The sequence below is a fragment of the Mycteria americana genome, chromosome 14 (genome assembly GCF_035582795.1).
Source record: "Mycteria americana isolate JAX WOST 10 ecotype Jacksonville Zoo and Gardens chromosome 14, USCA_MyAme_1.0, whole genome shotgun sequence".
NCBI lineage: Eukaryota > Metazoa > Chordata > Aves > Ciconiiformes > Ciconiidae > Mycteria > Mycteria americana.
The window spans coordinates 1934379-1956201 of NC_134378.1; the positions used below are offsets into that span (position 1 = coordinate 1934379).

A 21823-nucleotide genomic window follows, 5' to 3' on the forward strand; every position below is an offset into this window, starting at 1 on the left:
CGAAGGCATGAAGGATCACCTCCCTGCCTATGAAGAGACAATGCTGTCGTCTTTTCGTGAATACCATGAGGGTAAATGCATCTCTAGGGCATTAGGGTGGCCCTGGTGTGCCAAGGGGGGCTCAGATGGTTGTCTCAGAGCAGAGGATAGCAGAGCTGGTGCCTCTGGAGCGGTGGTGGGAGGTGAGCCCACTGCTGGTTTGACTGGCCGGGAGCCCCTTGCAGCTGGGATTGAGTCCTAGACCTCTGGATGGATCCTGCTGGCTGTCCCAAATCCATCCATGCTGTGGCCATTTCGGATGTACTGGCTGGAGGAGGACTGGTTGCAGAGGTGTCCTGATTCTTTGCGCAGGATGGCTTGTCCCTCAGGCTCCTTAGGTGCCTTACTAGAGTGTTGTTCAGCGACAGAGGACATTTGGGTCATGGGGACCTGTGTGAGAGGGGCCTCCTGGCTCTGTCCCCCCTCAGACAGCCGGCCAGGTTTGCTGGAGAAGGGGCTCTGGTAGGATGGTGCGGAGCTCTGCAGGGATGCAGGACTGTGCGTGAGAGCGGGATGCGGCCCCAGTGGGACCCATGCGCTCGCCTGCCCTCCACGCTGCGCCGAGGCAGGCAGGGACGGAGGCTGGAGCGGACCCTCAGCAGCGCCTCTTGTGTGTGCGTTTGTGCTGCGCTCAGGTGCCAGTGAGGAGAAGAAAGAAGGCTGGTCTTGGGCGTCCTACTTGGAGGAGCAGAAAGCTGTCGCTGCCCCTTTAGATCTCTTCCAGGATGTGAGTTGGGATTTTCCTGTCTTTTTCCCTCTTTCATCTTCTCTTTTCTTTCCCTTTTTTTTCCCACCCCTCCTCCTTCTCTTCTCTTCCTTGCTTCCCTATTTTGCGGGACTCTGAGCGATAAGCAAGCTCCCATCTTCAACTGGAGGTGACCAGTCAGCCTCCAGTTTTGATCTGTCCCAAGTCCCGCTCCCCAGCAGGGTGCTGTCCCCCGTCCCAAGCACCCCACATTTGCCCAGGACACCCCTGTGGCTCTGGCAGGGTGGTGGAGCCTTCCTCGAAAGCTTTCCAGCCCTTCCTCAAAGCCAGGTGTGGGCTCTCCTGAGGCCACGTTGCTGCGCTGCACCCCTGCTCCCAGGCATCTGATTGCCAGGGTGCAAGAGGAGCCAGGCCCATGCCCCACTCTCCCCGGCTGCGGCTGTTAGCCCAGGGACACCCTGCCCTGCCAGTAGCAGGAGACGCAAACCCACAAGGAGGTGGAAGAATGTGTTTTTCTACGGGAAAAGGATTAAAATTTGGACGACAACATGTGGCCCACAACCTCCTGTTCCCAGCAGCTCCCATTGCCTGATGGTTGCTCCTTGGGATGGTTCTAGACCCAACTACCTGCATCATTTTTTACATTGTAGTCTAATTTTTGTTTCCAGTACCAAGCAGCTTCCCAGCACAAGAATGGCTTTAAAGTGGGGATGAAGCTGGAGGGGATCGATCCGCAGCACCCATCTATGTACTTTATCCTGACAGTGGCTGAGGTAAGGTGCTGCCGGTTCCCACGTTCCTTGGTCCCTCCTCGCACCGGCGCAGCGGGAGGCTCTGTGGGAGGGGAGGTGCTGCCGGCTGGCCCATGGAGGAGACGGGCTTTGGGCCCTCGCCTGCATGTCACTGCATGAGATGAGCTGGTGCTCCAGCACCTCGGTCAAGCAAACGGGGAGTTTCCTTCCAGTTCGTAGGGGCAGGAGACAGTGCTGGGGAGCAGCTGTCATGCCTCAGCCTAGTTGGTCTCTCCATCACCCTGACACAGTAGGGCCATGGGGGGAAAGACTGTGGTGATGGCAACAGCTTCTTATCTTTGAGCTGATGCCTCTCAGACAGGTCTGATCCCTTGAGAGGGAAGGTATGGAGGTATCCCATTGCTATTCCTTGTGTCCGTGGAGGCCCTCTGTCTGTGGGGCTCTCTGCTCAGCCATGTGGCAGCTGAACCAGCCTCGCAGTGCTCCCCAGGCAGCCAGGGAGATCAGCCATACAACAGTGGCTGCTGTTCTTGCTGCTGGAGAGATTCCACCAAAGCAGCATGGCATTTACCCAAAATCCCTGCGCCAGCATCTCCCCTGGGTGCAGAAAAGGGAATCCTTGCACTCCCAGCAAGGTGCCCCACCGTGGCATCTCACACACCAGCCTGAATCTCCCTTCTTAGGGCTGGCTTGTGGTGGCCTTGCACTTACCTTGTTCCGTGCTGGACACCTTTTGGGACTGGCATGTGCCTACTGATTTGGGCACTGGCCTATGATTGACTCTTGGCTTCCCTAAGTGATATGCTGAGATTATGTGCGGGAGGGGAGGTGCGTGCGGTGCTCAGCCAGGGACAGCAGGAAGTTTCCATGGTCCTTTCCTTTTCCTGCCCTCCCTGCCGGTAGGTGTGTGGTTACCGGATGCGCCTCCACTTTGATGGCTACTCTGAGTGCCATGATTTCTGGCTGAATGCTGACTCCCCTGACATCCACCCCGCTGGCTGGTTTGAGGAGACGGGGCACAAACTCCAGCCCCCGAAAGGTAAGGAGTTAGCGAGTCTCAGTTGGTGGGTCCTGTTGAAGGATGGGGGACAAGTAGTGGGCCCCCGAATGTAGAGCTGGAGATGGGGACAGGGTGGCTCCATGGGGCCCAGGAGGGGATGCTGCTGTGCTGGGGGGGTTCCACAGGACAACCTTTCAGGCACCCATCACACTAAAGATCTCTGCTCGCTCCCATTTTGGGGCAAAGCCCTGTCACCCTGGCTGTCCCAGTGCCAGGCTGGAGCCAGCAGCTGTGCCCCAGGGCCGGTGGGACTGATGCTCTCTGGGGAGGAGCTGAGCTCTGGATTTCCACTCCGCTGCTAATGTTTCCTAGCACTCCTCAAAATCAGCCGTTGGGCCTAAGCCAATGGGCTTTGGGTTTCCCAGGGCCGCTGTAGACCCCATCCACCCTCAGCAGGACATGCCTGGCAGGGTGAGGGCTGGTCAGGGATGGCTGGGCTCAGCCTTATGATCTCCTGGCTGCTCTCTGTGAACTTGCTGGTCTCATTTCTCTTCCTGAGGGGTTGTAGGTTATAAGGAAGAAGAATTCAGCTGGACAAACTACCTGAAGATAACAAAGGCTCAGGCAGCTCCTAAGCACCTCTTCATGGTCCGAAACACTGTGAGTAGCAGCTTCTCCTTCCTGCCAAAGCCTGCAGGTTCAGGTGTGACTTCTTCCCCTCCAGCTGAGCAGAATGCCTCCGCTAGTGCTGGGCTTTTCTCTGTCCACCCCACACTTCTCAAGCCCACAGTGCAGAGGGCCAGGAGAGGGTACTGCTGGCATTGCTTAATAAGATGCAGCACGCTTTGCTGCTGAGGATCTGTAGCTTGGACACTAGTTTGGTGTGCCCAAAATTGGCATCGGTCTGATTCACTGTTTCATCCAGGTTGGTCTCATGAACAGTTAAATCTGTTGCAAAAGTACTGGTGAGGAGAAGTAACCACTACTCTCAACAATTATTTTGCCAAAACCCCTCAGTTAATGTTTCATAAGTATAATTCTTTTGTCTCTGTTTTGTGTCTTCGTTGTTTCTGTCTCTGCCTTTATTTTTCATGTGGCAGCTTGGGTAAGGAAAATGGGAATATAGCAGAGTGCAAAATGCTGATGGTTTCTTTGTCAGCTGCAGAGGAAATTCAACCTACTGATAAACCAGCCTCTCCAAGTTATTTATTGTGTCTAAACCCTCCTGTTCATTGCTGCAACAATCCCACTAGAGTGTGTGATGCAGCATTTTGTACAGATTTTGGATCCAAGAAATAAAGGCAAGGAAGGGCCCCATCCCAGCTCCTCCTGCTAAGCCTAGGGCATTGGTCGCTACTAACACTGGAGGAGAACGACCGCAAACAAGTGTTTTGTGACAAAATCTGAATCAGTGTAAGTTGGAGGCTGTTTGTCTCTTGGAGGTTACTGCTTATAGAAGATCCTGAGGGTCTGAAGATTTCTTTTCCTCTTTCTTTGTGTGGCCAAGCTGAGTTACTTACCCTCTGCCTCTTTTCTGGCATGCACAGCAGGGCACTGCCCTTCTGGGATCGTAAGTGGTCCTGGGCCTGCCTGGAGGCCAGGAAGGGTCTGGTTTTGGGAGGGTTTGGACAGGTGCCTCCTTGCAGCAGGCAAGGGAAGTGGTGAGGAGGGCACTGGGACCGCGGCTCTGAAAGAAACCTGTCCCTCTCTCCTCCCAGCATGAGGCTTCTCCGGGCTTCGAGGTGGGCATGAAGCTCGAAGCTGTGGATCGCATGAACCCTTCCCTGATCTGTGTTGCCACAGTGACTGACGTGGTGGACAATCGCTTTTTGGTGCACTTTGACAACTGGGATGATACTTATGACTACTGGTAAGTGCACAGAGGCTCCTGGGGTGCCAGTGCTGGGGATACACCCCACCATTGCTTCTGCAAGAGTGACAGGGTGCTCAGGAAAGTGTGGGACGATCCCAGCATGCTGCTGCAGACAGGCCACCAGTGGTCCAGTGAGGCAGAGGGTCACCTCCCTGTGCTGGGGGACAAATCTTTACCTGTTCCTTGTCACTTCCTGGGACATTGCCATGGCCCTGTAGTTAATGTGGGGCAAAGACAGGTGTGATTGCATGCTGTGGGCTCGCCCTGAAACCCACTTGGGAGATGGGGCCACCTGCAATGCAGACACTGAAAGCCTGATCTTAAAATGAGCTCCTGTGTCTCTAGGCAGGGGATTGTGGCCGGGGTGCGGAGGTGTCCCTGTTGAGGCTGGTTAAGGCCAATTAAAATGGCCAGTTAGCACAGTCAGGGTCCTGAGAGCAGCTCTGTTTCCTTTGTGGCTGGAGCCCTCTGACCTTCTCTTACTTCTCACCCTGAGGAGCTGTGGGGCTGCAGTGGTTTCTGTTCCTGGCTGCTCCTCACTTGCTGGTGCTGGGCAGCTACCTGCTCTGTCCTGGGGCAGACCTGTGAAGCAGCAGCACCTGAGTGTGCTGTGACCTACTGGGAGCCGTGCCCAGGACGTGAGCCCCCCGATTGCTCAGGTCTCGCTGCTGCGAGCTCTGAAAGGCGCGGCCCATCTCCCTGCTTGCAGCAAAGGGTCGCTGTTCCCTGGGCAGCTCTGCGGCAGGGCTTGCACCTGGGGTGTATTCATGTCCTGCCCCTCTGAGCTGGTGTCCCCCTGCTCTAGCCCTTGCCTTGCCAGGGCCTGTGGTTCCCTGGGTCACTCAGGGACAGGGTGCTGTAGAACACCTCGGCTTCTGCAGGGGCTTTTGCTGGTGGTGCAGGCCTGGTGGGTACTGCTGGGCACCCACAGCCTGCGCTGTTGGGTGGTGATGAGCGGGGTATCTCAGCCCTGTGTAAGAGTTTGGGCATGTTTTCTAGGTGTGACCCCAGCAGTCCATACATCCACCCAGTTGGATGGTGTCAGGAGCACGGCAAACCCCTCACACCTCCTCAAGGTGAGTCAGTGGCCTGGGAGCGCAGCCTTCACTGGCGCATCCCCTTGGGGACAGGCTTCCCAGGGTGGCATGGGGAGCCCGGGGGTGCAAACCCCATGGTCCTTGCTTGTCTGCAGGCCCAGGCAGCTTCCTTCAGCAAGGCCACAGCCAGGGAGGCGGCATGCTCATGCCGAGGCTCCTGCGCACGTGTTCAGGTGCAGCATGGTGATTGTGCCAGGCCAAGTGGAGACACGAGGAGGACCCAAGCTGTCTGTGCAGATGTTTCTGCTTCCTTGTACCCTGGATTTCGTGGTCCATGAGAAAATAGTAGCACTTCTTGATGTCTTTTGGGTTCCCGTGTGCCTGGCACAGAATTGGTTGGTCCTTCAAGGCAGTAGGACATTCTGGGGTACTTGCTGTCTTCCTGCAGGCATGTCTCACCTTCTGCATCTTCCCCCTTCTAGATTATCCTGACCCTGACAACTTCACCTGGGAAAAGTACTTAAAGGAGACTGGAGCATCTGCTGTCCCAGCTTGGGCCTTTAAAGTGGTGAGTGCCACATCATCTGCTCCACTGTGCCTGGGCAGGAATTCGGGTTTTCTCCATTGTCAGGTCTTTGCTTTTATGAAAAGCCAAGTGACGTTCAGTATGCTCCTGCCACAGGCCTGGGGTTTGGATCTACACTCAAGGTTCAGAAGTCAGGGCTATCCTGGGCAAATAGTTCAAAACTGGGAAAAATGGGAAGTATGACCATCCGCTCGGCTGGACAGGAGCCGGGTGATGGGAAATCATTTAGGCTTGCTTGATAGTTGTTGTCTCCAACTGCAGCAACAGCAGCTGTGTCCAGCCAAGTGTGGCTGCAATATAGATCCCCCAAATGTGTCTCTTGGAGACCTTGGGCACAGCTTTCCCATCTTTCTAAAACACAGCTCAGATCCGGGAGGCCTGTCCCCACTCTCTCCTGTTGCCACTGTGAGCGGGGATGGCTCTTACCCAGACAGGCCAGGGCTGGGAGCTGGGCTTGAGGAGTGCACGCTGCTGGGAAAGCTGCTGAGGGGCGCGGGAGCCCGAACCACAGCCCTGCTCCCCGCTGACCTGGGTTCTTCCTGGCCCCAGCGCCCACCCCATGGCTTCCTGGTCAACATGAAGCTGGAGGCAGTGGACAGGAGGACTCCTTCCTTCATCCGAGTGGCCAGTGTGGAGGACGTGGAAGATCACAGGATAAAGGTGGGTGCTGGAGTCTCAATGCTGAGCCTGTGTCCGGGCACTGTGCTGGCTTGCTCCTGCCCTTCCCAACTCACTGCCAGTTGCAGGGGCAAAGTGTGCGGAGGTCTGTGGAAGCACATCATGTGGAGGATAGCAGGTCCCAGTGCCTGGCTCCAGGAGTGGAGGAGAGCCTTGCGCTGCAGTTCAGCTCTACCCTGCTGCTTGCTGTCAGCTTGGAGGGCTCCAGAGCTCCTCAGAGAGGTGCCCTGAGGTTTGAAGGGTGACTTCTCTACTTGTTTCCCCAGATCCATTTTGACGGTTGGAGCCACGTCTATGATTTCTGGATTGACGCAGATCATCCAGACATCCACCCCATAGGCTGGTGCTCAAAAACTGGACACCCACTGCAGCCTCCTCTCAGTAAGTTCTGTGCCTGGCTCAGTCCCTGATACCAGGGCCCAAGCATGCCAGATCCCCACTGTCACCGCCACCTGCCCATGCACAGAAATGGGAGGGTAGGTGCTGGCCAAGGATGGGCAGGGAGGAAGGGCTTTTCCATGGAGTTGTCAGTTGGAAAAGTCCTCCCTGTTTGGTGCAGGCAGGGAGCTGAGAGCCCTGGCTGTGCCTGGGGCTGCAGCTGTGACAGTCTCTCTCCTGTTTTTCCTCATGGTCTAGGGCCAAAGGAACCAGCCTCCTCCGCCCATGGGGGCTGCCCAACCCTGGGCTGCAAGAGCATCCCTCACACCAAGAGCTCCAAGTACAGCTTTCACCACAGGTGAGCTCCCCAGCGCAGCTCAGAGAGGTGCAGCTTCCCTGCTGGCCCATGCCGGCCCTTCCTCCACTCCTCCGCACGTGGCACCCGCACCAGCGACCAGCCCTTCCCTGCACCCACCCCATGCCTGGCTCTTCTCCCTGCTTAGGGGCAGCCCTTGCTCTCTCCAGGCCAGGCCCCAAGGCAGCCCGGAGCCTGCAGCTAGTGTAACTCCTGTGAGCTCCTACTCGGCATCTGTCCTGTGGCACCCAGAGCCCCTGGGGATTGCCCTGCATGCCCATCTGCCTGTGGGGACGTATGGACTACGTAGGGGACCGTGCCTCTAAGATGCTGTTCACTGATACCAGCTTCGAGGATGATATTCCTCCCACCCCTCATGGATGCCTTTGACTGTGAGGTTGTGACCTGGGAAGTCCTGAGAAGGAACAGTGCATCTCCCCCAGCTCAGTCAGTCGCTTGCGTGAGCTTTTGCAGGGGAAGCCAGGCGCAGTGTAGTGCCGACCCCAGCACGGCAGGCTGGCATCAAGAGGAGCGAGTATGGTGGAGCATCTGTGGGGATGGGGGAGGCAGATCTGGCTCCCAAGGGTTTCTCTACTGGTCACACTCATGACACTTGCTTCCTCCTCACTCTGAGGCTAGTCTGGATGCCCGTGAGGGCAAGGAAGGGAAGGTGGAGACTCTGTGAACCCCAGTGACCTGCTTGATCAGCACCGTGGTGATTTGCACAGGGTCGCTGTGACAGCAGTGGAGAAGGTGGGACAGGTCGTTGTACCTGGACGGCCTGGGTGTACCCTTCCTGTGCACCCAGCGCCCTTGCCCCAGGAGTTTGTTCAGCATGTCTTTGCTCTGCTTTCCGTGGCCAGGGCTACGGCTTCCCGTGCTCGGGGATGGAGGGGTGGCCCTGCTGGCTCGCCTGCCCCATGCTGTTCTGAGCCGGGTCCAACACTTGCCTCCCCTCTGTTCTCTAGGAAGTGCCCCACGCCGGGTTGCGACGGGTCAGGACACGTGACTGGGAGATTCACGGCCCATTACTGCCTCTCAGGGTGCCCGCTGGCAGAGAAGAACCAGGGCAGGCTTAAGGCGGACTTGTCCGACACAGAGGCCTCAACTCGCAAGAGGAACCTGATTGGCTTCCCTCAGCGAAAGAAATCTCGGCACCACGGGAGGTAGGGGCAAGCCCGGTGAGCACCGTGCAGCAGTGCAGGGCCCCTGCGCCGTGACTGCCATCCCTGGGAGGGGTGGCCAAGGTGGAGAGGCTCCTTGACCGGGGGGGAGCACGGTTGCTGGCAGCTAGCGTTTGTCCTTCCAGCTCTGTTGGGCACGTCTCTTGGTTTTTCTTCCCACGTTTTGTGTCTTTAGCTGTCAACCCTTTGGGTCAGGGTCCAAGAGGTAATCCTTGCTCCCACTGCCAAGGCATTGCTCTGTGCAGTGTGGAGGAGGGCCCTCGGGCCAGTCCCAACCCAGTTGGAAATCAGTCTTCCTGTCTCTTTAGAGGGCGACCTCCAAAGTACCGGAAGATCCAGCAGGAAGACTTCCAGAGTAAGTGCCGTCCTCTGCTGCGGTGTCATTGCAGGCGCCTGGCTCGAGGAGCTGGGGTGGTGGCTGTTGGAGGCAGGTCTCCCTTGGCTCACTCAGTCAGACCTCACACAGGTCAGCACCAGTGAGGAGCCTGTGGTCGACCACCAAAGGTGACCATCTGACAAAGAATGTCCCTGCCTCTTACCAGAGCTCTGCTAAGTCCTTTGTCATGTCTCTTGGTTTATGTCTGTGAATCTTTGAGTGCTTTAGGGCAGGGAATTAGGATCCTCTCTCTATGGCAGTGCATTTTCCCCAGCGCTTTGTCCTCTTCAGACAGGGAAGCTGTGCCTTCATCCTGTGGCTGCCATACCCCAAAATATCAGTGTGGTTGTGAAGTGCCAAATTATTGCTGCAGTGCAGAAACTGATGCTGGACAGTTTGCTTGGAATTTAGTTCTGATTACTGATGTAAGACGATGACTGACATTTATTCCAGTCAGTATGCATTTTACCATGGGCTGTCCTGCTGCCTACTCCAGCGCTGGAGGTGAATGAAGAGGATCTCTTCTTGGGAGCAGTCCTTGACTCCTTGGATCAGAGAGCAAGGGAGAAGCTTTGTTAAAAACATGAAATGAACTGAATGATATGGGATGGCATTCTGGTGTGAAATTTGACATTGAAATCTAGTTCAATATGGAAAATGAATGATTGAAGGTGGTGAGAACAAGGCAAAGCCAAGCTTGTCTCTAAACTTCTTCCCCCGCCATCCCCAATCCCACCAAACTGAATGTTTGGATGCACTGATATCCTATTAACTCAAGGGACAAGCACTAGCTCTTGACACCTGGACCCGTGAGACCATCTGCTGCCAGCCCTGGGCCCTCCCCTGAACGAGGCCCTCCCCAAGGCTGGTAGGATAGGATGGGATGGGCTGTTCTTGTCCTTCTACCTTGTATCACATCTTGCATTTTTATTTCCAGCTATTTCTTCAGACAATATGCACCAGTCACTCTTCATGTCTGCCCTGTCTGCCCACCCCGACCGCTCCCTGTCGCTCTGCTGGGAGCAGCACTGCAAACTCCTGCCAGGGGTGGCTGGCATCACAGCAGCTACAGTGGCCAAGTGGACCATTGATGAGGTAAGACGGTTTTGAAGGCTGCATGCTGGCTCCTACCCCCTGGCGTGGCTGGGAGCACTCTACCTGGCTGTGCAGCACCATGGTACATGCACCAGGCACAGAGGTGCTTCAGCAGCCACTTCCCCGGGCTAGCGAGAAGGCGGTCCACTGGACACGCTTGTGGGGTTCTGTGTGGACAGCTGCCAGATATGAGCCCGAATGGCAGCTTCTGGGAAGCACATGCAGAATTACCAGGCTCTCGCTTGGCTTGAATGTGACACTAGCCCAGGCAGTCTCTTCATTTAGCATGTTACAGTTTTCCAAAGAAATCAGTTTCATCTTTGCCAAGTTAAAAAATTAAACCATAGACTCTGCAGATAAGAAGTCACTTCCCTCTTTCTCTGAAAAAGAAATCTTTACCTCAGATTCTTCATCGTCACCTTCATTCACTTTCTTGGGCATCTGCGATGGCCCCTCTTAAGGCCTGGGTAGCTGGAATTCTGGCACCGGCCCCAGCAGCCAGCCCTGCCTGATTTCCCCATTACCCTCCTGTGTGCCCCTCTCCTGCCCCTGCCCCTCAGTGGGAATCGTCTTGCTGTGCTGCAGATGGCTTGTTGGAGATGAAGCTGCTGTAGCATTTGCGGCTCTGGGGCTGGAGGAGGCCAGCACCTGTGCCCTGGTCCAAGGGTGATCTCTAGGCATGGGAGGGTGCTGCAACTGCAGCCTTTGCCCTAACAGCCACATGTTACCGTACAGGGCGCAAAATGCCTCTGTGGAAGTGAGGATGTGGGCTCATGGGGGGTCTCCAGCCAGAAACATTGCTTCTGTCTTGACATTTTTCTCCATTATTCCAAGGTCTTTAGCTTTGTTCAGACTCTGACGGGTTGCGAGGACCAAGCCAAGCTCTTCAAGGACGAGGTGAGAAGGGCTGGAGGATGAGTGCAGGTGGCCAAGGACAGCTGTTTGCCAACAGGGCAGGGAGGAATTGGCCAGTGGCCTTCCTGCAACGGATTGCTGCTGAATGCTGAGAGCGTGTCCAGCACCTGGCAGTGATCCCACCCTGCAGCCCTCGGCGCAGCAGCCTCACTGCATTCGAGTGTGCAGCTGTCTGCCTGTGCAGATACAGTGGCAGGAGGGGAGATGCTGACCCCCGAGGAGCTGTGCTGCCCTGTTCTGCTGGCATGGGTGCGGGAGGGCCACTCTGAGGAGTCTGGGATGGGGGAGCGGGAGGAGGATGGTGCTGCAGCCGTAATAGCACCATCACCTCCTGAGGGAAGCTGCTTACGCCTCACCCATTCATCCTTCCCCACCTGCATCCTCTCACCAGCACAGCAGTTTGGTGGCATTGCTGTCTGTCAGCCAGGTTTATCATTTTAGACCCCTCTGTGGACAGACGTGCAGAGAGGCTGGTTTCTGGCATGCACAGTACACCCAGGGCAGGCTGATCCTGGGCACGCTGGGTACAGCAAGTGTCCCAGCCTGTTAGTAAATGGCCCCTGTGCTTTCAGGGTGCCCAGGCACGCAAAGCTGAGCTGAGGGCAGCCTCCACGTGTGCCGGGACCTGGAGCAGGGAACGGACGGACGGGTGTTTGCCCAGAGCAGGTTGCCTTCTGGCTGCGTGCTGTGCCGGTTGCACTCTGGTGCAGAAGCCCAGGCCAGCTGCAGCGTGAGCTCCTGGGGCAGCCCCTGGAAGGGCCTTTCCCTATCTCTGCCCTGTTCCTGGGTGCGCGAGCTCCTGGCTCTGGCTTATCTGGGACAGCACGGGAGTGCTGTGGGTGGACCCTGCTCTACTCCCTGGGATCATCTGTGGCACCTGGCTGAGGGTGAGTGCGACTGTGCATGTCCCCAGGTCGTGCCCGTGCTGGCTGTCCCTAGGAAGTCACAGCCTGGGTTTTCGGTGAGTGCCTTTGTCCATGCTCTCCTCTCCAGATGATCGATGGCGAGGCGTTCCTCTTGCTGACGCAGGCTGACATCGTCAAGATTATGAGTGTCAAGCTGGGCCCGGCACTCAAGATCTACAATGCCATCCTCATGTTCAAGAATGCTGATGACACCTTAAAGTGACTTTTCGTGGCCCAATCGGGACCCTCCCTTAGCACTGGTGCTGCCAAACTGTCTGGTCAGGACAGATTCCCCCCGACCGACCGCAGCTTGTCATGTCCTGCCCATGTCCTCTCGGGTGCCACATCTCCGCTCTCCCACCAGTCCATCTCCCATCCTCTCCCCTCCAGTCCACGCTGCCCTTCTCTTCCAGTGCTGGGTACAGGCTGACCCTGAGCCTCGGGGGCGGCTGCAGGGACGGAGGGTGGACGTGGGACTAGCCTGTCTTAGCGCGACAGCTGCCCCCCGTGTCCTGCTGTGACTGCACCGATCCAGGGGTGTGTGTTGAGAGACAGGGGAGCAGTGCGGAGGGTGTGGCAGCTGGGGGCTGACACCACTACTCAAGTCACCCAGATAAGGGAAGGGACTGACTGCCCGCGTACGTGCTCGCACCCGTTTAACGGCTGGGTTTGGCTTTGCTCAGCAGCTGACAGATTCCCCCCCCCCCCCCCCCCCAATGTGTTCCTCTCGGGGGCCTTGTGCTAACATCATTTCCAAGGGATGCTCTCAAGGAGCTTCTGCTCACTTTGCCTTTTTCTCTGAATTCTTTTGGCTTTCCCTTTTAAGGCCAGATGATGACTTTGCTTTGCCCCTTCACCGCACTGGGAAGCAGTGGCCCACCTCTTGCCCCTTCCAGGGAGCAGTGTGTCCTGGCTGCTGCTCTGCCCACGACCAGCATCTGTGCTTTATTCCTCTTTACTGTAATGCAGCAGCCCCAGGGCCCCACGAGGCCAGGGCTGGATGGGTGCAGAACAAGCTCCATTTCCTCTTGTGCTTCAGGCTGTCTTGGCCACCACGTCTCTGGGAGAAAGGATGCTTGGTTAACTTGTTCCCCTTGCAGCAATTAAAAAAATCCTCTGCCAAGGAGAGTCGGGCCCTCTTTGGTCCACGTATTAGGAGCAAGGCCCTTTCTAGAGTGGAGACAGCTGCCAAGGACAAGAGCATCCATTCTTCCATAGGCAGATCCACAGCTCGCTTCTGAAGGCATTCCGGAATTGGCTGACTCGATCCTGCCAAGCTGCCTTCTCCCCCTTTTTTGCCTTCATGAGGTCCCCAGGTCTTGCTGTCTGAAGAGCAGGATCTTCTGCTGTCCCTGGATTCCTTACCTGCAGAGCTAAAAGAAATTCAGCAGTTAACTGGTTTTTTCTGTCCTTTTAGTAACACAGCACCTTTTCAACAAGGGGGCAGGCACTTTGGGAATGCCCATGGAACACTGTCCCTTGTAATGGAGGAGAGGCCAAGTACGTGAGGACTCCAGCGCCAGGAAAGCCAACATTTCTGGGGGGTCCTGGCAGAGTCCCAGGCAGCTTCTGATAGTCCCTGTGTCCCCTGCTGCTCTCGCCATGGTCTGTCATCCTGTGCACGCCTGCTGTGGGTGCTGTTGGAGCAGTGGTGTGGCAGTGCAGTGCTGGAGGGCGGCCACCTGCCCCGAGGGCTCTCCACAGTCTGCAGTGATGTGATGCAAGTCCTACGTCCACTTTCTTTCCCATTCCCAAGAATGACATATCAGTAGCAAAACAATTTTTTCCCCTTTCCCAGTGCCCAAAGACAGGGATGAAGGGATCTTAGCAAGTGCACCAGCAATGTGTCTTGGAGCAGCGCTGCCTTGGGAGCCGCTGTCACACCTGGGTCAATCTGTTCTAGGCTTCCCATGGAAATGTAGCATTTTGACTCTTTGTTATTGAATATTTGGGGTCACATTTGACCTGCTCTTGAAATGTCTGCTGCTTGCTTTTCACACCGGACTTGCAACTAGTCCATGTATTTGTTTTGTCAATGCTTGGGTTTGATTTAGGCAGCTCTCCCTCTCCTTTCCTCTTTTATTTTCTTCCATCTCTTCAAGCACTGCAATGTGGCCAGCTGTGGAGAGAGGGGGAGTGGGAAGGAACAGCCGTGTCCCTGGGTCCCACAGTCACTCCCCAAGTCACCCCTGATCTGCAGTAAATGATCCTGGAGTTGGTCTCCTCATTTGATGGGGAGTCTCTTTCTGGGCCACTGTGTGCTGGGGGAGAAGAGGAGGAGCCCTGGGACCTTCAGCTGTGAGACTCTCTGTGTGAAGGGTGCGGAGACCTGTGAAGGTGTGGTCTGCGGAGACCTGTGAAGGTGTGGTCTGGAACGGAACGGCTCCCTTGCATGGGACATAGTTAATGAGCTTAAAAGGAACCACCTTATGAAAGCATCCTATTCTCATCTGCTCCATTCCCCCATGCTAAGTCATCCCTCCTGTTGGGGAAGGGACTAAGCGCTGTCCCTGGGTGCTGGGAGAGGAGTTGCTACCCAGGTGTTGGAACCAAAACTAGCGTGAAGGATGGAGAGCCTTGTCTCTCACAGGGCTGCCCTGGAGAGCTGAGGTGGTGGTGAGCTCAGAAGATCCCTGCTGAAGGGGAAGAGGAGCCATGAGCCAAGCCACGGCTGGCTCACAATACTGGGTACAACCAACTCCACCAGCTCTTGCTCTGCTGTTGGCTGCAATCACGCCGTGCTCTGCCTGGGCACCAGCAAAACAGGCAGAGGTGCGTGCTCCAGCCTGTGCCAGCCACGGGCATCAGCAGGAAGCTGTGCTGTGGGATACCGCCTTACCTGGGCTCTTTTGACCTGCCTCTAAGAGAGCAGACGCAAACTGGACAGGGCTGCCGAGGTGCTCCTCCTTGGCTGGGGGGTCTGGCTGCACAGCGGGACCCCAGGTCTCTGCTGGGTCTGAGCTCTGCGCAGGGAGCAGCTGCCAGGAAAACCGGCCCCGCTGGAAGGGTGATGTGAGATGTGAGGGTCTCTGTCGCGCACACTTACCTGCTGTCTTGAGCATCAGTTCGTCAGCCAAGAGGGGCTGGCTCAGCCGTTTGGGTACAAAGCTTCTGGATTCATCTGGCTGAGAGAGTTACAGGGTTTGTTGGTGGTCAAGGGCTATTTACTGTTAGAACTTATAACCTTCTTCTTGTTTCCTTCAAAACCAAACCAAACCCAAAGCATTGTGTGTGTACGTGTGGATGGGTGCTTGTGGAAGTACCACGACGCCATTTCCCCTGCTGTTGGTGTGTCGCTGTTTTAATGTGGTGGTCTCTGTGGCTGTGGAGGCAGCAGGCTTTGGTCCCAGGGTCTCGGGTGATGTGTCCTCCATGAGCAGAAGTTGTCTCTGGTCCCAGCAGGGAGGCCAGGAGAAGGAAGGTTTGCTGCACCCCTGGCCTTGGCAGGTCCTCCATCTCCACAAAGCATTGATTGGGAGTCCCCCCTCAGGGAGCATCAAGAGCAGCTGTGACCAAGGCAGAAGCACCAAAGTTTTTCATCCTTCCCCTGTTGCCTGACCAAACTCCTCACAGGGATGTCCACTGCCGTGTCACTAAGAAGCCAGAGAGGACAAGGGGCTGAGTCTGGCCCACGGGTTCCTCTCTGGGGTCTTTCTGAGAGATGTGACTGCAGCCAAAATGTTTAAGTCAATGAAGAATTTTTCAAGCTTGAGTGGAGGCCCCCAAGCCTGTGCTCCTGTCGTTCCTGCCCCTGCTGCTGCAGATGGTGTTGGCAGCGCTTAGCTGGAGCCATGGGAGATGTCCCACCACATGCTCCAGCCTAGGGCACGGGGTGTCTTCTGGGGCGGCTGGTCCACAGGTGACTCCGGGTGCATGGGAGCAGTTGGAGCCTTTCAGGAAGGTGGAAATGGGCAGCATCGTGACGGTGTGAGGCCAAGGTCTCCGTTTCTGTGAGAGCAGCTAGCCTGAAGCTCAGCGAGGAGGGCGGCCATGCCCGCCTCGCCAGAGCACAGCTGCCTGCCTCTGCCTTCCTCCAGTGATTTCCATGTCGACCGCAAGCACTTTTAGAAAAGAAAGAAACCCCCCAAGTTGTCTAGGAGGGTTGAGGCCCTAGGGCAGCTGCTGCCTGCGGAGGCAAATCTGGGGACGTGAGTGCAATGGGGGGTGCTGGAGAAGAGGAGGGAGCCGTCAGAGGGATGTGACTTGGCCGCTTCTGCTCCTCTCTCCCTCACTCCTTAACCCCTGGGAGGGGGCCCGGCGGTGCAGAGGAGAGGGAAGGACCTAAGGGCTGCAGCCCAGCTCCCTTCCTCCAGTCCACCCCTTCCCTCTGGGGCCCGAGGCTCGCTCGTCCGTGGAGGGAGGAAAGGGGGGCATATTTTGGAAGGAGCGTGATTATGATAACAAAAGCTTTTTTGCACTTTCATTCATTTTGCACTCGTTTTTAATTTCTTTTTTCTGCATTTTTGATATTCACACCTCCTCTTTGTGTTTTCATAACAAAAATACTTTTGTTGTAGCCAGTGAAGCTATTCTGGAACTTTGTGTCCTGAGTATACAGAGGTTTAAAGGTCCTATATATATAAATTTATATCCATATAAAAGTAAATTTATATATATAGATCATGGTGTGATGTGTTTTGTCAGTGTTTTACAATAATAAACGAATGTGAGCAATGGAAGTCTGTGCAGGTGGAGACTGGTTATTGAGCCCTGCTGCCTCCCTCGGGGAAAGGCGCTTGTCCCTGCTGGGGACAGAAGGACACCGGACACATGGACACACCGGGGGGGGGGGCTGCTGTGCCCCCGGGCCCCACCCCAGCCCAGAGCCCGGCCCCCGGCCACGGGGGTCATCCCGGCCACGCGGAGCCCGGCCCGCAGAGTGACTCCCGGAGGCAGCTGGGGGGAGGAAGGGTTTATTTGTCCCGCTGTGAGGTGCGGGAGGAGAATCCGTGTTCCCCGGCTGGGCCCAGTCCCGGGGAGCTCTGTGTGCGGGGAGCGCGCTGGCCCCTCCGGCTCTGGCGGCTGGGGCAGCGTGGCCGTGTCTCCCGCAGAGGCGGAGGGAGCTGCGCCCCGGCCTAGCGGGGCCCCGGCCTGCGCCTGCGGCTGCACGTGGCCTCGGCCATGATCAGCCCCAGCAGGACCAGGACCACGGCCCCCAGGGCCAGGCGCGCCACGTTGACCCAGGTGTAATCTGCGTAACCTGCAGGGGACAGGAAGGGACGGTCACTGCGGGCCCCTGGGAGGAGCCGCCCGGGAGCTCCCAGACCGGAGGAGACCCGTGGGGGCAACAGGGGACCCAAGGGGACGGAAGGGGTACGCATGGGGCTCCCAGGGCAAACGGACACGTGTGGACAAAGGGACGTACTGGGGAGCTCCCGGGCTAAAGAGGGATAGAGGGAGGTTCATAGGGAGCAAAGGGGATAGAGGGAAGTTCATAGGGAGCCCCAAGGGCTCCTGTCGCTCTACCTCCCACATCCCTGCCCCCCGGGACACCCCCTGCCCACGGTCTGACCTGTCACCCCACCCACTGGCACCAAAGACAGGGAGGAGGACGGGAACATGGAGCTGGCCCTCACCTGCCACTGCCAGCCAGATGGTGCCACTGGGCTGTGACGAGACATACAACTGTCCCTGGGGCTGGTAGGTGCAGGCATAGGTGTCCCCTGAGCCTTGCCCCCCAACTGGTAGCCGAGCAACCCTGTGTCTATAGGGTCTATAGCTCGTCTGTAGGGTCTCTGAGGAGTTGGCAAGGCTCAACACATCTGAAGGAAGCTGTAATCCTCTGCTTGGGCCCCTATTACAGCTGCTTTCTTTCCCCACATCTTCTTTTCTAGTTCCCCCAGGATGTGGCAGATACCAGGGAGGATGTGACTGGGGAGACGTCTCACCTCTCACCACCAAATCCAGGGTATTGCTGACAGCAGACCATTTGAACGAAGTATTCCTGGTGAAACACTGGCAGCTGTAGCGGCCCCCATTGCCTTCATACACACGGGAGATGTTGAAATAATCTCGTTCCTTTGAGAGTACGTCAAGGACTTTGACCTGGCCTTCCAGGTACAGGAAGCAGGCAGAAATGGAGTGTGCGATGGTGCAACGGAAAATCACGTGAGCTCCTGCAGCCACCTCATGCCCAGGCAGGACAGAGAGGACAGGTTTGGGGAGATGGAACTCTGTGGGGAGAGGAGAGGGCATGAGAAGGTGTGCAGGGCTTTGACATGTTGCCGGGAGCCACTGGGATCTCCATGACCCCACCAGCTGGCTCAGGCAGAGGTGAAGATGGTCCCCACCTCAGCCAGGGAAGAGGGGAAAAACCCTGCCCATCGTGTGGACGGGGAAGCCAAGTGGCTTCCTGTATCCCGGTCTGCCCATGTGGCGTCTGACCCCACGTGAAGGGGTGACAGCACATCCCTCACCTTGCACCATGACTTCCACGGTTTCACTGCGAGCCAGCACAATGCCTCCATCCAGGTAATGGCAGCTGTAGGCACCTCTGTCCTTTTGGGTGACATTAGAGATGGAGAACTCAGCCCTGCTGCCACGCAGCTCCAGGGTACGCAGCTGGCGGCCATCCTTGTACAGCACAAAGTTCCCACGGTCACGCTGGCAACTGCAGCAGATGGTGGTGGAGCCTCCCGGTGGGATCACCCCAGGTGGCTTCAGGAAGATGGAGATTGAGGGGGCACCTGCACAGGGAGAGAGATGCTGCCAGACAGACAGGGAGTCCCCAGCGCCCGGCTGCCCTGCCGTGAGCCTGGAGCTGGCTCCAGGCCCCATCTCCACACAAGGGCGAGGTTTGTTCTGTGGGGCTGGGGAGGAGCCCTGGGAGATGGGTGGGGGCCCAGAGATGTGTCCAAACTCCCCATCTACCTCCTTATGATACTCACTTGGTGTAGCCTTGCTCTGTGCCACCAGCCAAGCACCTGCAAGAGAAACAGCTGTGTAACATCTCTGCAGAAGCTCTGGATGCCTCATGTCCCTCTCTGGGAAACCACACAGCTTCTGGCACTCACCGAAGGCTAGCACATAGGTCACGGGCAGCACCATGTCCCTCTTGGCTCCCTCCGTCCTCGGCTCAAGCAGGGCTTCTTCAGAGGAAGGTGTTGGCCAGAGGCACTAAGCAGCTGGGTGGTTTCCTGTGGGTCCTGATACGCCCTCGTTGCCACAAGCCACTTTCTGTCCCACGGCTTAGGTTTCCAATTGCAGGGCTGGGATGGTTGAACTGGAACCAGAATGTCCCAGTCACCTGCCCAGGGCTGGCATCCGTGACGACTTGGTCTTAGGATCCTGTGCACCTTAAGAGAGAAGCTATCGGGTCTGTTAGTTTCTCTTTCTTGTGTCTGGTCACTTGATGGGGAAATGGCTTCCTCTCAGCCCTTGCGAAATAGGGTGATGTTCTGCAACCAGGGTGGGGAGGAGACAGCTGGACTCTTTCTGAACCTTGGTGAGAAAGCTCCAACAAGCGGTGTCATAAAATAGCTGGTTTAATAAGACAGAATAAAAAGGGGGCTATAGATAGCGAGTAAATCTTACATCCCTTCGGAGGCAGGGCACCCCACTTTCCTGCAGCATTGATGGACCCCGGATAGATTTTCCCCCGGCATGCTGCGCAAATCCCATCTGTGGAGATGTGCCCAGCATCTGAAAGGGTGTAAGATTTACTTGTGATCTATGTTCCTCTTTTTTATTCTATGCCATTAAAACAGGTATTTTATTACTCCATTTGTTGTCAGGCCTTTCTCACCGAGGTCCAGGAAGACCTCTGCACCATGTCATGCCCCCTGGTCATGCCCAGAAACCCTGCGTGGTGCCCCCCGCTGCAGCGCAGACCAGGTGGAGGAGGAAAGGACACTGGGTCCCGCCGTAGCCTACGTCAAGGCTGTGGTCTTCCCCACAGCTTCGGGGCGGGTTTGGTGGCTCCACAGAGTGGAATAGGAAGGGAGTAACTTGGCTTCCCTTTTGGCCTCCTCAGGGGCTGTTTCGTCCCACCTGGCTTATAGTGTCTTTCCTTGGAGGAGGGACAGCAATATCTCCTACCTGTAGGTCTGGATCCACCCCACAGGGTTGGCCCTATTTCTCATCCATCCAGGCCTCCCCAGTCCTATGCTGGAGCAACAGCAAGGTCCTTACTCCCAATAACTGCTCACTTCCACCACACCTGGAGCTTGGCCTCCAGCCTCCTCAGCTGCCGTCTAGTGTGGGTTGGCCAGTGGTGTAGACAGAGCTCCCTTTCCCTTTGGCAATAACGAAGGGTTAATTAAACAGGGGCAGGTGCTTGCACCTTTGGGTGATGTGGGAGCGAGGAGAGCAGGGAAAGGATGGGTTGTGGGACTGCAGCTGTGCAGGACAGGTGGCAGCCTGCCCAGGGATCCCACACTGCTGCAGGCTGCAGCCTCTGGAGCTCCCTGCCCTCCTGCAAGCTGCAGGCAGGCGCGTCCTGCCCCCCTCTGTGCACAATCTCTGCCACAACTGGCCCCAGCAGGAACAAAACCGCAGGGCTCAGGGCTGGGCAGATGGTGTTTATACGGCTGTAATCTAGGGGGAAAAGGCAAAGCGGCCACTGGACTCCTCCAGGGCTCTCGGCTGTGGTCCCCCCTAGACCCTCTCTGCCCTTCTCTTTCTTCCCCCTTCAGCCCTTTTGGTCTCCCTTGGAGATATCGTGGGGTAGGAGAAGTTTTGCAGCAAGGTGCCCTGTGGCCTTCTGCTTTTCTGGGGCACCTCTATGGGTCCCATCTCCCGTCCAACCCCCTTTGCGTCTCCCAGGCTCGACCAATTCTTGGCATCTCCTTGGACAGCCTCCCTTCAGGCCCATTCATCTCAACAGCCTCCACTGTCCACGCCAGACTGAGGGACACCAAACTGCTCTGGCCTCACCAGTGCCCAGCAGAGAACAACCCCCTGGCTCACCCGCTGGCTCTGCCCTGGCTGACGCAGTCCAGGACAGAGCCGGTGGCATTGCCCCGGGGCCCATCCATGGGCATGTTGGACTCCTGGGGCCCCCCTGCAGAGCCTTCTCTCACATCCTCCAGCTGGAGACCTACCTCTGGGTGCAAGTCCAGGGCGTGGGACCATGGGAAGAGCTTTGCCCTCTGTCACCACTGTTAGGGGTTGCTGCATCCAGCAGCCTGAGAGAGACGAGGCTGCCACAGCTCCATGCCCCCAGGTCCAACCAGTTGCGGAGCCGGTGGCGTATTTCCAGCAGGCAGACGCGCAGGCACGCCTATACAACACATGCATGCACACATGCATACAGCCAGCCGCACAGAGCAGTACAGGCACACAGAGCACTCACACTAACAAACAGCACCAACAGCCTCATCCTGCTCTGGCTGATCAGGATGTACCCCTTATTGTACCCCTTGAGGCGAATTTGAGCTTAAATCTAAAAAGCTTTAATGAACAATGCATCGGGCAGAGTCCTACCACCATAAGCGGTTCTACAAGGAGTCTGAAAAGATGTGGCACGAGCCAATTCCTTACATACACTTGCACCAGCACCAATCCTGTGAGCGCAGGTTCATCCCCCAGCGCCAGCTCTACGGGCCAAAGGTGGCCCCTCAGCAGTTGCATTGCACAGTGGCTACACGACAAGGCTGCTGCACTTCTTACCTCATCAGCAAGGGAAATTTCACTCCCTGACAGGAGTCAATGTCCCTGGCATTCCTGCTCCCAGCCAGTTTAACCCTTTCTGCAGTTGGGCATCCTCACCTTCCATGCCTGATCATTCCTTGGTCACAAAGTACCATTGCTGAGCAGTTACACCCTCACCTGCCGTGGTTCATCTATGCTCCGTGTGCCTGCAGGTGAGCTTTTTGTCACATAACGTAACAATCGCCAGTTCTAGGGGCCATTGGACTGCAGTGGGGCAGCTGGCTCCATCCTTCTGGTGCAGCAGCAGGCATGTGGCCCACTGTCCACCTGGCTGGCCGGTGGGTCCTGGCCCT

At 56.8% G+C, this 21823-nt stretch overlaps 2 protein-coding genes across 2 annotated transcripts in view; one reads left to right on the plus strand and one right to left on the minus strand.

Annotated features, from left to right (window-relative positions):
• Nucleotides 1-14204, plus strand: part of L3MBTL1 (L3MBTL histone methyl-lysine binding protein 1) — a 28855-nt gene extending 14651 nt beyond the window's left edge. Inside the window, exons 9-23 of the mRNA XM_075517527.1 lie at nucleotides 675-766; nucleotides 1414-1518; nucleotides 2401-2536; nucleotides 3057-3157; nucleotides 4216-4367; nucleotides 5370-5446; nucleotides 5890-5975; nucleotides 6543-6653; nucleotides 6938-7052; nucleotides 7308-7407; nucleotides 8373-8570; nucleotides 8897-8943; nucleotides 9902-10059; nucleotides 10894-10956; nucleotides 11968-14204. Coding sequence (XP_075373642.1) covers nucleotides 675-766; nucleotides 1414-1518; nucleotides 2401-2536; nucleotides 3057-3157; nucleotides 4216-4367; nucleotides 5370-5446; nucleotides 5890-5975; nucleotides 6543-6653; nucleotides 6938-7052; nucleotides 7308-7407; nucleotides 8373-8570; nucleotides 8897-8943; nucleotides 9902-10059; nucleotides 10894-10956; nucleotides 11968-12102 — 1676 coding nt within the window. The 3' untranslated portion in view covers nucleotides 12103-14204. The remainder of the gene's footprint in view (nucleotides 1-674; nucleotides 767-1413; nucleotides 1519-2400; nucleotides 2537-3056; nucleotides 3158-4215; nucleotides 4368-5369; nucleotides 5447-5889; nucleotides 5976-6542; nucleotides 6654-6937; nucleotides 7053-7307; nucleotides 7408-8372; nucleotides 8571-8896; nucleotides 8944-9901; nucleotides 10060-10893; nucleotides 10957-11967) is intronic.
• Nucleotides 14205-16794: 2590 nt separating this feature from the next.
• On the minus strand, nucleotides 16795-19210 carry LOC142416975 (osteoclast-associated immunoglobulin-like receptor). Its single transcript, XM_075517194.1, has 5 exons — nucleotides 18893-19210; nucleotides 18767-18802; nucleotides 18296-18565; nucleotides 17768-18052; nucleotides 16795-17079 (listed from the first exon to the last, which is right to left on the minus strand). The coding sequence occupies exons 1-5, from the start codon at nucleotides 18924-18926 to the stop codon at nucleotides 16955-16957; spliced, it is 750 nt and encodes a 249-aa protein (XP_075373309.1). The 5' UTR covers nucleotides 18927-19210; the 3' UTR covers nucleotides 16795-16954.
• Between the last annotated feature and the right edge of the window lie 2613 nt (nucleotides 19211-21823).

Coding starts and splice junctions, on each gene's coding strand:
- LOC142416975 (XM_075517194.1), bottom strand. CDS start 18,926: ATGGTGCTGCCCGTGACCTATGTGCTAGCCTTCG. Junction 18,803..18,892: donor GACCTATGTGCTAGCCTTCG/GTGAGTGCCAGA, acceptor TTTCTCTTGCAG/GTGCTTGGCTGGTGGCACAG. Junction 18,053..18,295: donor CGTGGAAGTCATGGTGCAAG/GTGAGGGATGTG, acceptor CTCTCCCCACAG/AGTTCCATCTCCCCAAACCT.